This window comes from Oncorhynchus keta, chromosome 1, assembly GCF_023373465.1.
Source record: "Oncorhynchus keta strain PuntledgeMale-10-30-2019 chromosome 1, Oket_V2, whole genome shotgun sequence".
Lineage (NCBI taxonomy): Eukaryota > Metazoa > Chordata > Actinopteri > Salmoniformes > Salmonidae > Oncorhynchus > Oncorhynchus keta.
In genome coordinates this window covers 60,425,894-60,442,527 of record NC_068421.1, presented here as the reverse complement: position 1 = coordinate 60,442,527, position 16,634 = coordinate 60,425,894, and the positions used below count along the sequence as shown (strand labels likewise).

The following is a 16,634-nucleotide window of genomic DNA, read 5'->3' as shown; positions in this document are numbered from 1 at the left end:
CTGCTGTGGGGGGCCCAGGGCCCAGGCTGGTTGTGCAGAAGTGATCTGTCATGTGGCTATGAGGTGTCATTCTGGGGAATAGAGCCCACCTGGAGAATCATTCTTCAGGCTGGCCTGCTATGCCAGGTGCCCCAGGGCTCCGCCATGCTGGCTGGGTATTACCACAAACAGAAGGGGTAACCCAGACACGTCACTGTCGCTATAAAGCTGAAGCATCCATTTGGAATGTTTTCTCACCACCAAATATGCTAGCGAGAGGAAGTTCAGTCGCAGGTAGTGGGAGAGGATGGTCCTAAGTGTAACTGGGCCTCATCAATGAAACATTTGATCTCAATACATTTTCTGTTCCCAAAACTAGAATCTGTTACGAACACAGTGCACAAAGTTTCATCGACTTGAAGCTTTGCTAAATAAATAAAAAAATTGCGGATGTGTCGGAGTGCAAGGTCGACTTGAGTTTGTGCACATGCGCACTTCCCAGAGGATGCGTTCCCTAATGGAAATATGCAAATACATGTCACAATGCATCAATATGATCTCTCTAGCTCGCGCTTGGCTTTGTTCTGCCCACTATGCTTAATTTGCTCCCACTGTAAACGACACAGGTGAACTATCTTGGGTTAGTTATAAATACCTTTGGTATTACTGCTACTGATGGCACCTCATAGATGAGTGCTGTTTCAGACTGAGGAGGACATGCTTATGTAAAGTGTGAGTGTTCATGGTGGTGGAGCTGAAATCGATGCAAGTCCATCACTTGCAGTGGAAACACTGGAGAGATTAGATGATGATGTGCTGCCTGCTGAAGAGCGCAACACACACCCACACCTCTCCCTAGCTACCGCTAAGCAGCCTACACATTATCATCATCATCATCACTCCGGCCACTTCCTGGATTATACACACCAAGTCAATTCAACCCAGTGGCACAGTTGCTGATGTACGAGAGAGATATTCAGAGAAATAACTTTGTTTCAGGGATTGAACTACATTGATCCCATTAAACCCTGTTATGTTAGGTGTGAGATATTGAGTGGGACGACATTTTTTTTCTCTGAAATAATTTCCTGTTATTTGTTCGGAACACTTACTGTAGTCAAGGATGAGAGTCCATAGTAACATAAACAACTACCTCAGTTCTCCTGTGGAGAGGTTTGATGCTGCATGCATTACATTACATTATATTACAGTGGACTCACTGACCCATGGTGAGTAATGTGCTTGATTTGGCAGAGCTTCCGCAGTGCCCCCTCTCTCTCGGAATCCTCTCTCAATATCTGTCATGTTTCAAAATGTGCAGGCTTCACACTCCATAACTATGAATTGGTATCAGAAAGAAAGGACGGACAGACATTGTTTGGGAAACAGCTCATCTAATCAGCACATTTGCTTCATTTGCCGTCCATTTTGTCCACTAATAGCCATTACGTAAACACAGGTGAACAAGGAGAAGCGAAGAACCGAGGCTGAGGTGGGAACGGTGTTGGGGGCAACATCACAGTCACAGTGGGCCCTGCCCCTGCGCTACACAACCCACTCCATATTCTAAATCTGTCTCTGTTGCTAACCTGTGCTCTGTACTTTGGAGCTGAGAAGTCACACTTTGCTGGAGTCTCTCTGGGTGTTTCCAGTGGCTGCTGGGTAATTGGGCTCCGGTCAGAGAAGTGATGAGTTCAGGGTCACAGTGTCCACCCACTCCACTGTCTGTCTGTCTGTGTTTATCTGGCTGGCACTGTATAGTATGGTCCCTGTAGGAGAAATGGGAGAACTATCTGTCTTGGCCGTGTGCCCCCTATGAGTGCAATGATTTCATATATTATTCATTCGTTTTTACATCTGCCCACGTTTGGAGGATTGACATATGATATTAGACTCCCATTGTTCATACCAGTGCAGCTTAAATGTGATGAATTTGAAAACTTCAAAGGTTCTGGTCACGGAGCAAAACATATGATCTTGGACCATGTAAATACAAACAGAAAGATATGCTAACAAGACAAGTACACCATAATCTTCTTTTGCTGTAAAGGACCTCATGTATTAATTCACAATTACACATAGTGTATGGGCTTCCCAAGACGAGGCAGTAACATTTAAATGGCAATTGGTATGTGTTGCGTGGACAGTTGGAGAAGTTCTAGTCAGTCCATTAATCACGTCCCAAGACAGCACTAACAACTCCCCCTCACTCTAACAATTGACACCTGCTCTGTAAGACACACTTGCAGGAACCAGCCCTGACGGACACACCAGCTGACTCTCCCAGCTCAGTCCTCCTGTGTTGGAGATAATTGTCCTATAAGAACCCACACTCACCACCTGCTACAGAACAACAGTGCAGGGTCGGTCCATGTGCTGGTCGGTGGGGGCTTGTTAGTGCCACCAGATATGGGGACAAAAGAGGTATGATCATGTGACCTGTGAGTTTATTTACTCTTGACTTTTGGGAGGGGTGCTCTGTGGAGGGGCTCTATAGGTGGGAGTATTCTTACTCAGCTGAAATGACAATAACATATTTGAGAAGTGGATTATTTTGAACCGGGGTTGAGTCCGAGCGCTTTGTTGGGATGACTTGGTTTGGGCAGCGATGTGCCTCTAAGTCCTGTTGCCGAGGGAAAAAAAATCAAAGGACCTCCGAGCCTGCCAAAAATGATTTAGCCTGGCAAGATAGCATTTGCAAACTGCTGCCCTAAATATGTCCTACTATACTCATCGTTTTGTTCACATGCTTTTGAGGATTACTGTAATCTGAAACTATTTCCTGTGTCTCTTCAAAGCTATAGTCTACTGTACAAACACATTTATCCCTTTAAACCGATCAGAATAAATGATCAGTTTTAGGCTGACAGGTTGACTAATGGGTATACTTATTCTCTACGTCTTGAGATAATTTGAAATTAGAGCGTGTAAATCTTAGGAACATGAAAAGAATGATTAAGTAATCGGAAACGGCAGCGTGTGGGAGTTGAAAATCATCAGACATTTTCTGTTTCCCCTCGAGTGTCATTGGTCCTCTCTGATCTTCTCCCTGTGGTGGGTGTGATGGTGTGACGGGGTTGGGTGTGTGCATATGATACTGTGTCAAAGGTGAGGAGACTCTAACTCCGTGTTAGAGTTCACTGAATTCTTAGTATTAACCCCCCCCCCATGCAAAGGACATTACATTACACTGGAACTGTAGAAATATTTGAGTCTATAATTGATTCATACATTTATAGCACTGCCTTGTATGATGTATGATCTTGCCTGCGAGCTACACTAAGGAGTCATTTTCACTCCCGGATTGAACACTAGATCTTCTGCCCAGCGGTGTGGTTGATGTTGGAGCGACAAACAGGGTACAATAGGTCAGTGAGACAGACTCATGTTTAGATCACGCCAGTTTCTCACCTACTCATAATGAGTAAATTAACTTCTCATTATCTTCTGGGGTCGTGCCTCGAAACAGAATAATAATTTACTGGAAACTTAGGCCAGGTTTCCCATGGTGTGTAATCCTCTGAGACTCGGGCTCAGAGCACTAGCTAATTAAAGAGGTAATTAAAGTCTGTAATAGTAATTTTACTCATTTACAGTGTCTGATCACAGCTGTTGGAGGGAATAGAGATGCACTCATTTGTATCTGTCTCTCTCTCCCCTCTCTCCTTATCTCTCCCTGTCGACAGGTGTCTGGTGCACTGATCCAGCCACAGTGGTGCGGAGGTAGAGCGGGGGCATGGCAGCCGGTCCAGGCATGGGGTGGCCTGGCCTGCTCCTGCTGCTGATGACTACTGTGGCCTCCACTCAGAGCCAAGGCTGTCCCCAGCGCTGTGAGTGCATGGCCAAGCTCAAGTCTGTGGCCTGCCAAGGCAAGCGCCTGTCTGCCCTCCCCGACAGCATCTCCTCGGACACACGCCTGCTGGACATGAGTGGGAACATGCTTCGCTGGGTGGAGCATGGCGACCTCCTCTCCTACCCTCGGCTGGAGGAGCTAGACCTGAGTGAGAACATCATCAGTGTCCTGGAGCCCAACGCCTTCTCTAGCTTGCAGAACCTGAGGGTGCTGTCGCTGAGGGGGAACCAGCTCAAACTGGTCCCCATGGGCGCCTTCTCACGCCTCACCAACCTCACCACACTAGACCTGAGTGGGAACAAGATCGTCATCCTGTTGGACTTCACTTTCCAGGATCTAAAGAGCCTGAGGAACCTGGAGGTTGGCGACAACGACCTGGTCTACATCTCCAACAAGGCATTTCTGGGCCTGGTGGGTCTGAGGCAGCTCACCATTGAGAGGTGCAACCTGACCTCCATCTCCAGCCAGTCTCTCTCCTACCTCCGCAGCCTGGTCACTCTGCGCCTGCGCTACCTCAGCATCTCCTCCCTGGATGACCAGAACTTCCGTAAGCTGGGCGGGCTGCGGGGTCTGGAGATCGACCATTGGCCCTTCCTGGAACACATCTCCCCCCACAGCCTCCAGGGCCTCAACCTGTCTTGGCTGTCCATCACCAACACTAACATCACCTCTGTGCCCACAGCCGCCCTACGCAGCCTGGCCCACCTCACCAGCCTCAATCTCTCCTACAATCCCATCTCAGTGCTGGAGTCCTGGGCCCTTAGGGACCTGGTCCGGCTGAAGGAGCTACACCTGGTCAACACCAACCTGATGACGGTGCAGCCGTACGCCCTTGGTGGCCTTCGGCAGATCCGCCTGCTTAACCTGTCCACTAACGCCCTGGTAACCCTGGAGGAGGGTGCCTTCCAGTCTGTCAACACCCTGGAGACGCTGCGTGTAGATGGGAACCCTCTGTCCTGTGACTGCCGCCTGCTTTGGATTCTCCAGCGCAGGAAGACCCTCAACTTTGAAGGGAAGTCCCCAGTGTGTGCGGGACCCATGGAGGTGCAGGGCAGGGCCCTCAGCGCCTTCTCAGACTCTGCCCTCTTTGATCACTTTACCTGCCAGAAGCCCAAGATACGCAACAGGAAGCTGCAGCCTGTGACTGCCAGGGAGGGCCAGGTAGTGTCCTTTGTGTGCCGGGCAGAGGGAGAGCCCACACCTATCATCTTCTGGGTATCTCCCCAGCGCCGTCGGATCACTACCAAGAGCACTGGACGTGTCATCGTCCTACCTGAGGGAACGCTGGAGATCCGCTACGCCCAGGTGACTGATAGCGGCACCTACATCTGCATCGCCAGCAATGCCGGGGGTAACGCCACCTACTTTGCCACGCTGACCGTGAGCGCGCTGCCTCTGGACGCAGCGCTCATGGCCAACCGCACATACTACACAGGTGACCTCAACGAGACCAATCTGAACGACACCAAGGTCTTCCTCAAGTTCACCTTGGACCTCAAGACAATCCTGATATCCACAGCCATGGGGTGTTGCTTGTTCCTTGGCGTGGTGGTCTTCTGTTTCCTGATGCTGTTCGCATGGAGCCGGGGCCGGGGGCAGCACAAGAATAACTTCTCAGTAGAGTACTCCTTCAGAAAGGTAGATGGCCCTGCTGCCAGTGGCGGACAGGGAGGGGCCCGTAAGTTCAACATGAAGATGATTTGAGACAGAAAATGGGCCGCTCTGTTTACTTGTAGACTTAAACGGGGACAGAATAACTTTGGACTTTTTGATACTGATCCCTGTCAGTTCAGAAATCAACTCACTGGGTTCATCCAAGACAGATTACTAAGACTTCGTTTTTTAAAATCTGTAAATGGCTGTATCAACAACAAAAAAGGTTAATTGATTTGGTACAGACCGATTTTTTTCAATTGCTATTTGTGTATTGGTGTATCTTCTGCAGAAGAGTCTGGATGATAGTTAATGATGTCCCAAAATCCTATTGACATGACCCCTGCACAGCTCCACTGGTCTCTCTGCAGTGCACCCTCCATCCTCACTCATGAATACATAATCACAGGGTGCTCGCTGAATGCCAACACTCGTTTAAACAGATGATATTATTTGTTTTCCCATAGGAGGACTGGTCATTTATATAGTTTGAATCTATTCTCCCACTATAGCGGATTTGAGATCCAGCTACCACAATACCACACAGGTAGAGATCTTGCATACAGTAGATAGCTGACATTGATTCTCAACAGTAGTCTGTATTGTATACTACACTGCCAAGCTATAACCATGGGCACCGTACAGAAGGACTTCTAATGCAAACTACATTACAGGATACTTCCAACCTCGTCTGTCATTCAAAAGCAAGAAATGCTGCTACACATTTGACTCGTTCAATTTTTTTAATGGATTTGTTATGTAAAGTACCACGAATGAAACCTTGTGTACCATATAGAAACCTTGTGTACAGGTGAGTGATCACTCACAAAACCATACACAATTTCCTTTGGGTTCAGATATCCTGGTTCTGGTGTATTCAGTAAATAGTATACACCTGCCCTCAGACTGCACCCCCTCTGACATGTGAAAAGGTGAACAAAATGTTTTGTATATACTGTATGGTTTTTGTTGGGTGTACAGATTAGTTGTCTCAATTCCTGAATATCTTGCTATATAATCTTTCTTAATTCGTCGTTGTCTCATGGCTTCCTCCAAAGACTGTTCATGCTGTATCGATTGGTTAGACATATACATCAGATGTCATACATTTGAATCTTTCAAAGCTATTGTGGTTGTTCATATTGTGGATGATTTTATGTGGATTATTCTAAGTCTAATTATTCTAACTGGTTAATAGCCAGTCATTTCATTCATAGCAAACACATATTGCCTGGCGCAGAGATTCGCCCTTTCTGTGCTCTCCAAACAACTTATGAAGGACAAGCGTGCAGTGTATCAGATCAGTTTGCTATTTTGTGGAAGCAGTGGGAAGCCTGGTGACCAGCAGGGACAGTGCTTCTCATCAGGACCCAAGTCTCAGATATGCAGGAAAATGCTAATGTAACAGAGACCTTGGATACTAGAAGAGAGGTCACAATGGAACAGAGCCAGGATGTGCTAGAGGGCCTTCATTGCCCAAATCACAAGGCTGACATCATGTGCTTTCTGCAGATAAATTAGAATAGGATCAGGAACTAAGAGAAGATTACTCTGTTCTTAAAATATTTGTCAAATGTGAATTTGATTATAACAGCAGTACATTGTATTTTTTGGAAGAGCAGTTATTGCTAAGGATTTGTAAACTTGCTAATGGCAAAAAATTATTTAATCATCATCCTTCTGCACTTTGTGCAGGTGCCTGGCACATAATTATTATTCTCGAGCCGCAGCACAGGAGAAATTGCATTTACATTCCCAAAATACACTGAGTGAACAAAACAGGAACACCTGCCTAATATTGAGTTGCTCCTTCATCTACACTGATTGAAGTGGGTTTAACAACTGACATCAATAAGGGATCATAGCTTTCACCTGGATTCACCTGGTCAGTTTATGTATGCTTGGTGTATATCCTAATATCTTATTTGGATTTAGGGTGCTAACCATGGTTTGGGACAATTACAATTTCATTTAAAATTCCAATTAAAATATTGAATTCACTCATGAAGTGGAGGATTTAGAGTGAATTCAACTTGAATTTCAAAATGGTCAAATTATGGAATTGAAATTTAATTGAAATTGGACTGTTTGGACAATTTGAAATCGAATTGACTTAGAATTGTAAAATATTAATTATTTGAAATTTTATTGAATTGAAATTACATTTCCCAGTTAATGAAATTGCTGCACTTTGTATAAAAATGTCATGTTGTATTTCTATATTCCCAGTATAGCTAGGCTGTATGAACAGTGACGGCATATATATGATCAGCGATTTGGGGATCCCGAGTGGCGCAGCGGTCTAAGGCACTGCATCACAGCGCTTGAGGCATCACTACAGACACCATTCGATTCCAGGCTGTATCACAACCAGCCATGTTTGGGAATCCCATAGGGTGGTGCACAATTGGCCCAGCGTAGTCCAGGTTTGGCCGGTGTAGGCCGTCATTGTAAATAGGAATTTGTTCTTAACTGACTTACCTAGTTAAATGAAGGTACATTAAAAAAAAATATTATTCTAGTTTCTATCTACATCTACCTCTCTTTCAAGCTTTGGTTTGGCTGTCATTGGCGCCACAGATTGTTCCCTCACTCAATGCACCACTGCCAACAGTCCCAAATAGCTTACCTTTGTTGCCCTCTGCTGGAAAGCATAGGAATCTACAGCATTGTCACAGAGAAGTTCCAGACATTTTGTATCAAATCAAATGTATTTAAATCAAATCAAATGTATTTACATAGCCCTTCTTACATCAGCTGATATATCAAAGTGCTGTACAGAAACCCAGTCTAAAACCCCAAACAGCAAGCAATGCAGGTGTAGAAGCACACTGTTTTATATATCACACTGTTTTATATATTATATATATATATATATATATACAGTATCAATAAATGTATATGTATATATATATATATACAGTATCAATAACTGTGTGTTATATCATAGTTTTGATGTCTTCACTATTATTCTATAATGTAGAAAATAGAAAAATACAAATAAACCTGGAATGAGTAGGTGTGTTCAAATGTTTTGACTGATACTATCTATATATAAAAATATATAAACTCAGCAAAAAAAAGAAGCGTCCTCTCACTGTCAACTGCATTTATTTTCAGAAAACTTAATGTGTAAATATTTGTATGAACATAGGATTACATACATGTGTCTAACAGAAATGGAATAATGTGTCCCTGAACAATGGGGGGTCAAAATCAAATGTAACAGTCAGTATCTGGTGTGGCCACCAGCTGCATTAAGTACTGCAGTGCATCTCTTCCTCATGGACTGCACCAGATTTGTCAGTTCTTCTTGTGAGACGTTACTCCAAGGCACCTGCAAGTTCCTGGACATTTCTGGGGGGAGTAGCCCTAGCCCTCACCCTCTGATCCAACAGGTCCCGGACGTGCTCAATGGGATTGAGATCCGGGCTCTTTGCTGACAATGGCAGAACACTGACATTCCTGTCTTGCAGGAAATCATGCACAGAACAAGCAGTATGGCTGGTGGCATTGTAATGCTGGAGGGTCATGTCAGGATGAGCCTGCAGGAAGGGTACTACATGAGGGAGGAGAATGTCTTCCCTGTAACGCACAGCGTTTTGATTGCCTGCAATGACAACAAGCTGAGTCGGATGATGCTGTGACACACAGCCCCAGACCACACCACCCTCCACCTCCAAATCGATCCCACTCCAGAGTACAGGCCTCAGTGTAACACTCATTCCTTCGACAATAAACGTGAATTCGACCTTCACTCCTGGTGAGACAAAACTGTGACTCGTCAGTGAAGAGCACTTTTTGCCAGTCCTGTCTGGTCCAGCGACGGTGGGTTTGTGCCCATTGGCGACGTTCTTGCCGGTGATGTCTGGTGAGGACTTGCCTTACTGTAGGCCTACAAGCCCTCAGTCCAGCCTCTCTCAGCCTATTGCGGACAGTCTGAACACTGATGGAGGGATTGTGCGTTCTTGATGTAACTCGGGCAGTTGTTGTTGCCATCCTGTACCTGTCCCGCAGGTGTGATGTCCGGATGTACCGATCCTGTGCAGGTGTTGTTACATGTGGTCTTCCACTGCAAGGACAATCAGCTCTCCGTCCTGTCACCCTGTAGCGCTGTCTTACACGGAACCCAAACCAAACAAAACGAGGCAACGGTATGCTTTAGAAACATGCGGTCGGTTGGGCTGCTTGGAGTGTTTATCCGACTGGATAAAAAATAAATATATAATATGTCCCCCCCACTTCTAAAACCAAAGTTGCACCCCTGGATTACCAACATATTCAAATAATGACATTTTCATCAAAAACGTTATTTATATTAATTTATTCACACTATTTCTTCCTTCCACAAGATATAGTCCCGATACAAATCTAAGGTTGTTACCCAAGCCGCTGGTCGTTTGTTCGTATCCGTTCGGTTGCCAGAGTCGTGACCCAGTTGTTAAAAGTATTTTTGTTCTGTATCTACACTACCATTCAAAAGTTTGGGGTCACTTAGAAATGTCCTTGTTGTTGAAAGAAAAGCAAAAGAATGTGTCTTAAAATAACATCAAATGGATCAGAAATACAGTGTAGACATTGATAATGTTGTAAATGACTATTGTAGCTGGAAACGGCTGATTTATGGAATATCTACATCGGCGTACAGAGGCCTATTATCAGCAACCATCACTCCTGTGTTCCAATGGCACGTTGTGTTAGCTAATCCAAGTTTATCATTATAAAAGGCTAATTGATCATTAGACAACCCTTTTGTAATTATGTTAGCACAGCTGAAAACGGGTGTGCTGATTAAAGAACCAATACAATTGGCCTTCTTTAGACTAGTTGAGTATCTGGAGCATCAGAATTTGTGGGTTTGATTACAGGGTCAAAATGGCTAGAAACAAAGAAGTTTCTTCTGAAACTTGTCAGTCTCTTCTTGTTCTGAGAAATGAAGGCTATTCCATGCGAGAAATTGTCAAGAAACTGAAGATCTCGTAAAACGCTGTGTTCTACTCCCTTCACAGAACATTGCAAACTGGCTCTAACCAGAATAGAAAGAGGAGTGTGCGGCCCCGGTGCACAGCTGAGCAAGAGGACAAGTACATTAGAGTGTCTAGTTTGAGAAACAAACGCACCTCAACTCCTCAACTGGCATCTTCGTTAAAACAGCACACGAGCTATTTTTATAGCCTACCTTTTAGGAGTGGGAAGATTTTCAGACAGAAAAACATGGGTGATCAATATTTAGGCCTATTTTCAGGCAATGCAGTAAAGTATTTAGGAAGTACATTTCCTTGGCAATATAACTGCCTCGTGCTTCTGCCTCCATGCATAAGCTATAGCCTACTCTATTTAATTGAGACCACACACTCACCTGACCCCCCCATGTATGGCTACTGAACTTGAAGAAGCAAGAATGATGATAGAGACACTTGCTACAATTGGCATAGGCCTATTGGATATAGCCTACCTTTTAGGAGGACGATTTGCAGGAAGAAACAAATAAATAGGCTATCAGTAGGGTACTAGGGGGGTAACTTACCCCTCTAAGAACAATGTCTAATTGCTAAGACACAAAAAAAGCAACGTTTGGAGAAAAAAAAATGTATGTGTTGAAGGTCATTCTTAGGGGATTAATTAAACTATAAAGGGAAATAAATGGCTACGGTTTACACTTTTTGAGTTATTTCATGAAATGTTGTTTTTAGAAAAGTGGCCTTTTTTTATGTACCGGGGGAACTGCCCCACCCACCCCACAGTAGAAGATTATGCGATTAGATTTCACACAAGTTTGTTAATATCTATTTATCAGTTTTATTTAGAAATTATTTAGTAAGTAATACTTTAAAGCTAAATCGAGTTGTCTTATTTTAATTATTTTAATCAAATATGGGGGGGAAGGGGCCTCCAAAGTGGCGCAGTACCACCAGAGATTCTGGGTTGGAGTCCAGGCTCTGGCGCAGCCGGCCACGACCGGGAGGTCCCTGGGGCGGCGCACAATTGGCCCAGCGTCGTCCGGGTTAGGAAGATTTGGCCGGCAGGGATATCCTCTCATCGCACACTAGCGACTCTTATGGCGGGCCGGGTCGCCAGGTGTACAGTGTTTCCTCCCACACATTGGTGCGGCTGGCTTCCGGGTTGGATGGGCATTGTGTCAAGAAGCAGTGCGGCTTGGTTGGGTTGTGTTTCGGAGGACGCATGGCTCTCGACCATCGCCTCTCCCGAGTCCATACAGGAGTTGCAGCGATGAGACAAGACTTAACTACTACCAATTGGATACCACGAAATTGGGGAGAAAAAAGGGGTAAAGACAAATATGGGGGGGAAATGGTGTTTCATATGTCACCATTAATATCTGCGCTATGAGGAGATGTGAAGGGGGTAACTAGCCCCCCCTTATGGTTATGAATGTGATTATTCAAGTCATTTAGATAATGACTAGCCCACTTAGCACTAGTTTATGCTAACTTACTAGCTAGCAACTTCACTAGCAGTAAATGCTAGCCAGCTAACTAGTTATTATAAGCTGCTATAAGTGCTAGCTAGCAACCTTACTAGCAGATCATCTGAAATAAAATACATAATATATAACGTAACTTGTTTGCAGTTGTTAATGTTTCCACTTGTGACTGATAGCTTTACAGTTCATGTTGCTTTATGTCCTTCAACAGTCTCTCCAGGATTTCATTTTTATTTTATTTCTGTAAAGCTATTTCTGACAAAAATGCTTGATTTTGTGGCAGCTTTCCTGAAATTCTGCGATACATTTTGCGATGTTTTTCTTTCAAGTTAATTTCATATGAAGCAATAAAAGTCATATGTGCTCAGTTTTAGGATGATTTTAAACAGAATACATAATACTGAACAAACAGCTCTGTCATAATCCACTCACACATTCACCCACACACACCTCTCCTCTCCATCAGGCTTGGGGCTTTGCTATCAACATGAGATGCAACTCCCATTCCCCCTCTCTCTCTTTTTCTCTCTCACCCCCCCATAGATTCAAAGCTGATCAATCGCTTTCAATTTGAGAATCGATATTTCTTCCTCAAGTTGTCTTCAAAATACTTGAGATTGTGATTTCTTTCCTGAAAGAGTCTTTAGGGAGATAAAGTACAGAAAACCTACAAATTGAGTTGTGGTTGATATTGTATGTACTCCATTTCTAAAAACATTCTGAAAGATTGTGCTTTCGTGAGCCGTATTAACAGAGAGAGAGTTTAAAAGGGCGAAGCTGACAAATTGCACTCAGTGCTTTGAGCAGCGCTCTCCATAGACAGACTGAGGAGAGCAGAGTGCCCACCTCCCTACTAAAGCCAAGGTTAGACTGGGACAGCAGAGTGCCCACCACCCTACTAAAGCTAAGGTTAGACTGGGAGAGCAGAGTGCCCACCACCCTACTAAAGCCAAGGTCAGACTGGGGAGAGCAGAGTGTGGACCACCCTACTAAAGCCAAGGTTAGACTGGGAGAGCAGAGTGCCCACCACCCTACTAAAGCCAAGGTCAGACTGGGGAGAGCAGAGTGTGGACCACCCTACTAAAGCCAAGGTTAGACTGGGGAGAGTAGAGTGCCGACCACCCTACTAAAGCCAAGGTTAGACTGGGGAGAGCAGAGTGCCCACCACCCTACTAAAGCCAAGGTTAGACTGGGAGAGCAGAGTGCCCACCACCCTACTAAAGCCAAGGTCAGACTGGGGAGAGCAGAGTGTGGACCACCCTACTAAAGCCAAGGTTAGACTGGGGAGAGCAGAGTGCCGACCACCCTACTAAAGCCAAGGTCAGACTGGGGAGAGCAGAGTGTGGACCACCCTACTAAAGCCAAGGTTAGACTGGGGAGAGCAGAGTGCCCACCACCCTACTAAAGCCAAGGTTAGACTGGGGAGAGCAGAGTGCCGACCACCCGACTAAAGCCAAGGTTAGACTGGGGAGAGCAGAGTGCCCACCACCCTACTAAAGCCAAGGTCAGACTGGGGAGAGCAGAGTGCCCACCACCCTACTAAAGCCAAGGTTAGACTGGGGAGAGCAGAGTGCCGACCACCCTACTAAAGCCAAGGTCAGACTGGGGAGAGCAGAGTGCCCACCACCCTACTAAAGCCATGGTCAGACTGAGGAGAGCAGAGTGCCCACCACCCTACTAAAGCCAAGGTCAGACTGGGGAGAGCAGAGTGCCGACCATCCTACTAAAGCCATGGTCAGACTGAGGAAAGCAGAGTGCCCACCACCCTACTAAAGCCAAGGTCAGACTGGGGAGAGCAGAGTGCCGACCATCCTACTAAAGCCAGGGTTAGCGGAGTAAAAGTTTGAGTAAAACACCCCTCATCTTGATTCTTTCAGCGCTTGCCACAGTCTTCCCTGTTACCACTTGAGTCATGGTGATCTGACGCTGCTGTGGGAACTGTTCTGACATTCTCATATGCTTTGCTGATTCGAAGTGACTGTTGATTGTTGACTTTCTCTAGTTTCCAAAAACATTTGTAAATGGTTTTGCACTGTCGTTAGCTGTTATTTTTGTTGGCAAATGAGATTTCTGTTCATTGTAGTGCCTGTCAGCCATCGACAATCACCCATCATTTTAGCATGGGGATACGCTGACTGTAGTGACGGGTTGTTCGCGAACGAGTCGGCTCTAAGAGCTGGCTCTTGTAGGTGAACGTTGGGAGCCGCCTCGCATATCAGAAGAGCCGAATCTATTTGTAAAAATATTTTTTTTAATTAACATATGAATAATCAAAATATTTAAATTAATAGAATTGACTCATTTAAAGAACGAAAAAAAAAAATAATAATAATATAGGCCTAAATGCTCAAGCGCACACATTTGTTCTGACTGTCTGCTCAGACTAACAGCCTCACCTGTTGTTCCGGTCAATCAGACACGCAATGTCAACCAATGAACCAAAGATGCGTGAGGGAGGGCCAAGCCAACTCACTCACAGTCACACACTTAGCAGCCGAGAAAGAGGAACTACATCATATTTTAATCCAGTATTATACAGTGGGGCAAAAAAGTATTTAGTCAGCCACCAATTGTGCAAGTTCTCCCACTTAAAAAGATGAGAGAGGCCTGTAATTTTCATCATAGGTACACTTCAACTATGACAGACAAAATGAAAAAAAAAATCCAGAAAATCACATTGTAGGATTTTTAATAAATTTATTTGCAAATTATGGTGGAAAATAAGTATTTGGTCAATAACAAAAGTTTATCTCAATACTTTGTTATATACCCTTTGTTGGCAATGACAGAGGTCAAACGTTTTCTGTAAGTCTTCACAGGGTTTTCACACACTGTTGCTGGTATTTTGGCCCATTCCTCCATGCAGATCTCCTCTAGAGCAGTGAAGTTTTGGGGCTGTTGCTGGGCAACACGGACTTTCAACTCCCTCCAAAGATTTTCTATGTGGTTGAGATCTGGAGACTGGCTAGGCCACTCCAGGACCTTGAAATGCTTCTTACGAAGCCCCTCCTTCGTTGCCCGGGCGGTGTGTTTTGGATCATTGTCATGCTGAAAGACCCAGCCACGTCTCATCTTCAATGCCCTTGCTGATGGAAGGAGGTTTTCACTCAAAATCTCACGAGACATGGCCCCATTCATTCTTTCCTTTACACGGATCAGTCGTCCTGGTGTTTCCACCTCCATGCTTCACAGTAGGTATGGTGTTCTTTGGATGCAACTCAGCATTCTTTGTCCTCCAAACACGACGAGTTGAGTTTTTACCAAAAAGTTATATTTTGACCATATGACATTCTCCCAATCTTCTTCTGGATCATCCAAATGCTCTCTAGCAAACTTCAGACGGGCCTGGACATGTACTGGCTTAAGCAGGGGACACGTCTGGCACTGCAGAATTTGAGTCCCTGGCGGTGTAGTGTGTTACTGATGGTATGCTTTGTTACTTTGGTCTCAGCTCTCTGCAGGTCATTCACTATGTCCCCCTTGTGGTTCTGGGATTTTTGCTCACCGTTCTTGTGATCATTTTGACCCCACGGGGTGAGATCTTGCGTGGATCCCCAGATCGAGGGAGATTATCAGTGGTCTTGTATGTCTTCCATTTCCTAATAATTGCTCCCACAGTTGATTTCTTCAAACCAAGCTGCTTACCTATTGTAGATTCAGTCTTCCCAGCCTGGTGCAGGTCTACAATTTTGTTTCTGGTGTCTTTTGACAGCTCTTTGGTCTTGGCCATAGTGGAGTTTAGAGTGTGACTGTTTGAGGTTGTGGACAGGTGTCTTTTATACTGATAACAAGTTCAAACAGGTGCCATTAATACAGGTAACGAGTGGAGGACAGAGGAGCCTCTTAAAGAAGAAGTTACAGGTCTGTGAGAGCCAGAAATCTTGCTTGTTTGTAGGTGACCAAATACTTATTTTCCACCATAATTTGCAAATGAATTCATTATTTTTTTTTCTAATTTTGTCTGTCATAGTTGAAGTGTACCTATGATGAAAATTACAGGCCTCTCTCATCTTTTTAAGTGGGAGAACTTGCACAATTGGTGGCTGACTAATTACTTTTTTGCCCCACTGTATATGTATATGAGCAGTAGATGAGAATGTAGTATCAGTAGACACAACTATGTGACAGCCTCAAAAATGATACTCCTGTGTAAGGGTCTGCAGCGAATCACAGCCAGCCGCCAGAGAGAAGCAAATGTAACCACAGGACATGTGACAGAGTTGATGGACACCCTATGTTCATCAATGGACAGAAAGTTCCACAGAATGGAATATAATCACGTGCTATCAGAAACTGCTGCACTTGACCCCAGATTTAAGAAGTGAGCCTTCCGTGATGCCAGAGCGATTGATGAGGCTCTTCAAAGAATAACCTCAGCAGCAGGGAAGGACAGCCCCATCAGTCAGCTGGCTCAGACACCAGGGCAACAGGAAGAAGAGGGGTCAGATGGAGCAGAAACACCAGCAGTACTGCCACAAACGTCTGCTGTTTGGATGCTGTTTGACGAGAGAGCAACTGGGGATGCAGCACGAAGGAATCCCTCAGCAGATGCCATAATGGAGGTCAGATCCTATTTGGAGGAGCCCCTCCAAAGATCTGCAGATCCTCTGAGCTGGTGGAAGAACAAGGCCCCTGTCTACCCACAGCTTACTAAAGTCATGGCTGGGAGACTCTGCATAGTGGCCACATCTGTTCCCTCTGAGA

The 16,634-nt window shown here is 45.0% G+C and overlaps 1 protein-coding gene across 1 annotated transcript in view; it reads left to right on the top strand.

The window, feature by feature from the left end:
• lingo3a (leucine rich repeat and Ig domain containing 3a) overlaps nucleotides 1-8,509 on the top strand; it is a 39,337-nt gene extending 30,828 nt beyond the window's left edge. Inside the window, exon 2 of the mRNA XM_035779638.2 lies at nucleotides 3,666-8,509. Within this exon, the coding sequence (XP_035635531.1) occupies nucleotides 3,716-5,536 (1,821 nt within the window). The 5' untranslated portion in view covers nucleotides 3,666-3,715 and the 3' untranslated portion in view covers nucleotides 5,537-8,509. The remainder of the gene's footprint in view (nucleotides 1-3,665) is intronic.
• Nucleotides 8,510-16,634: the final 8,125 nt, after the last annotated feature.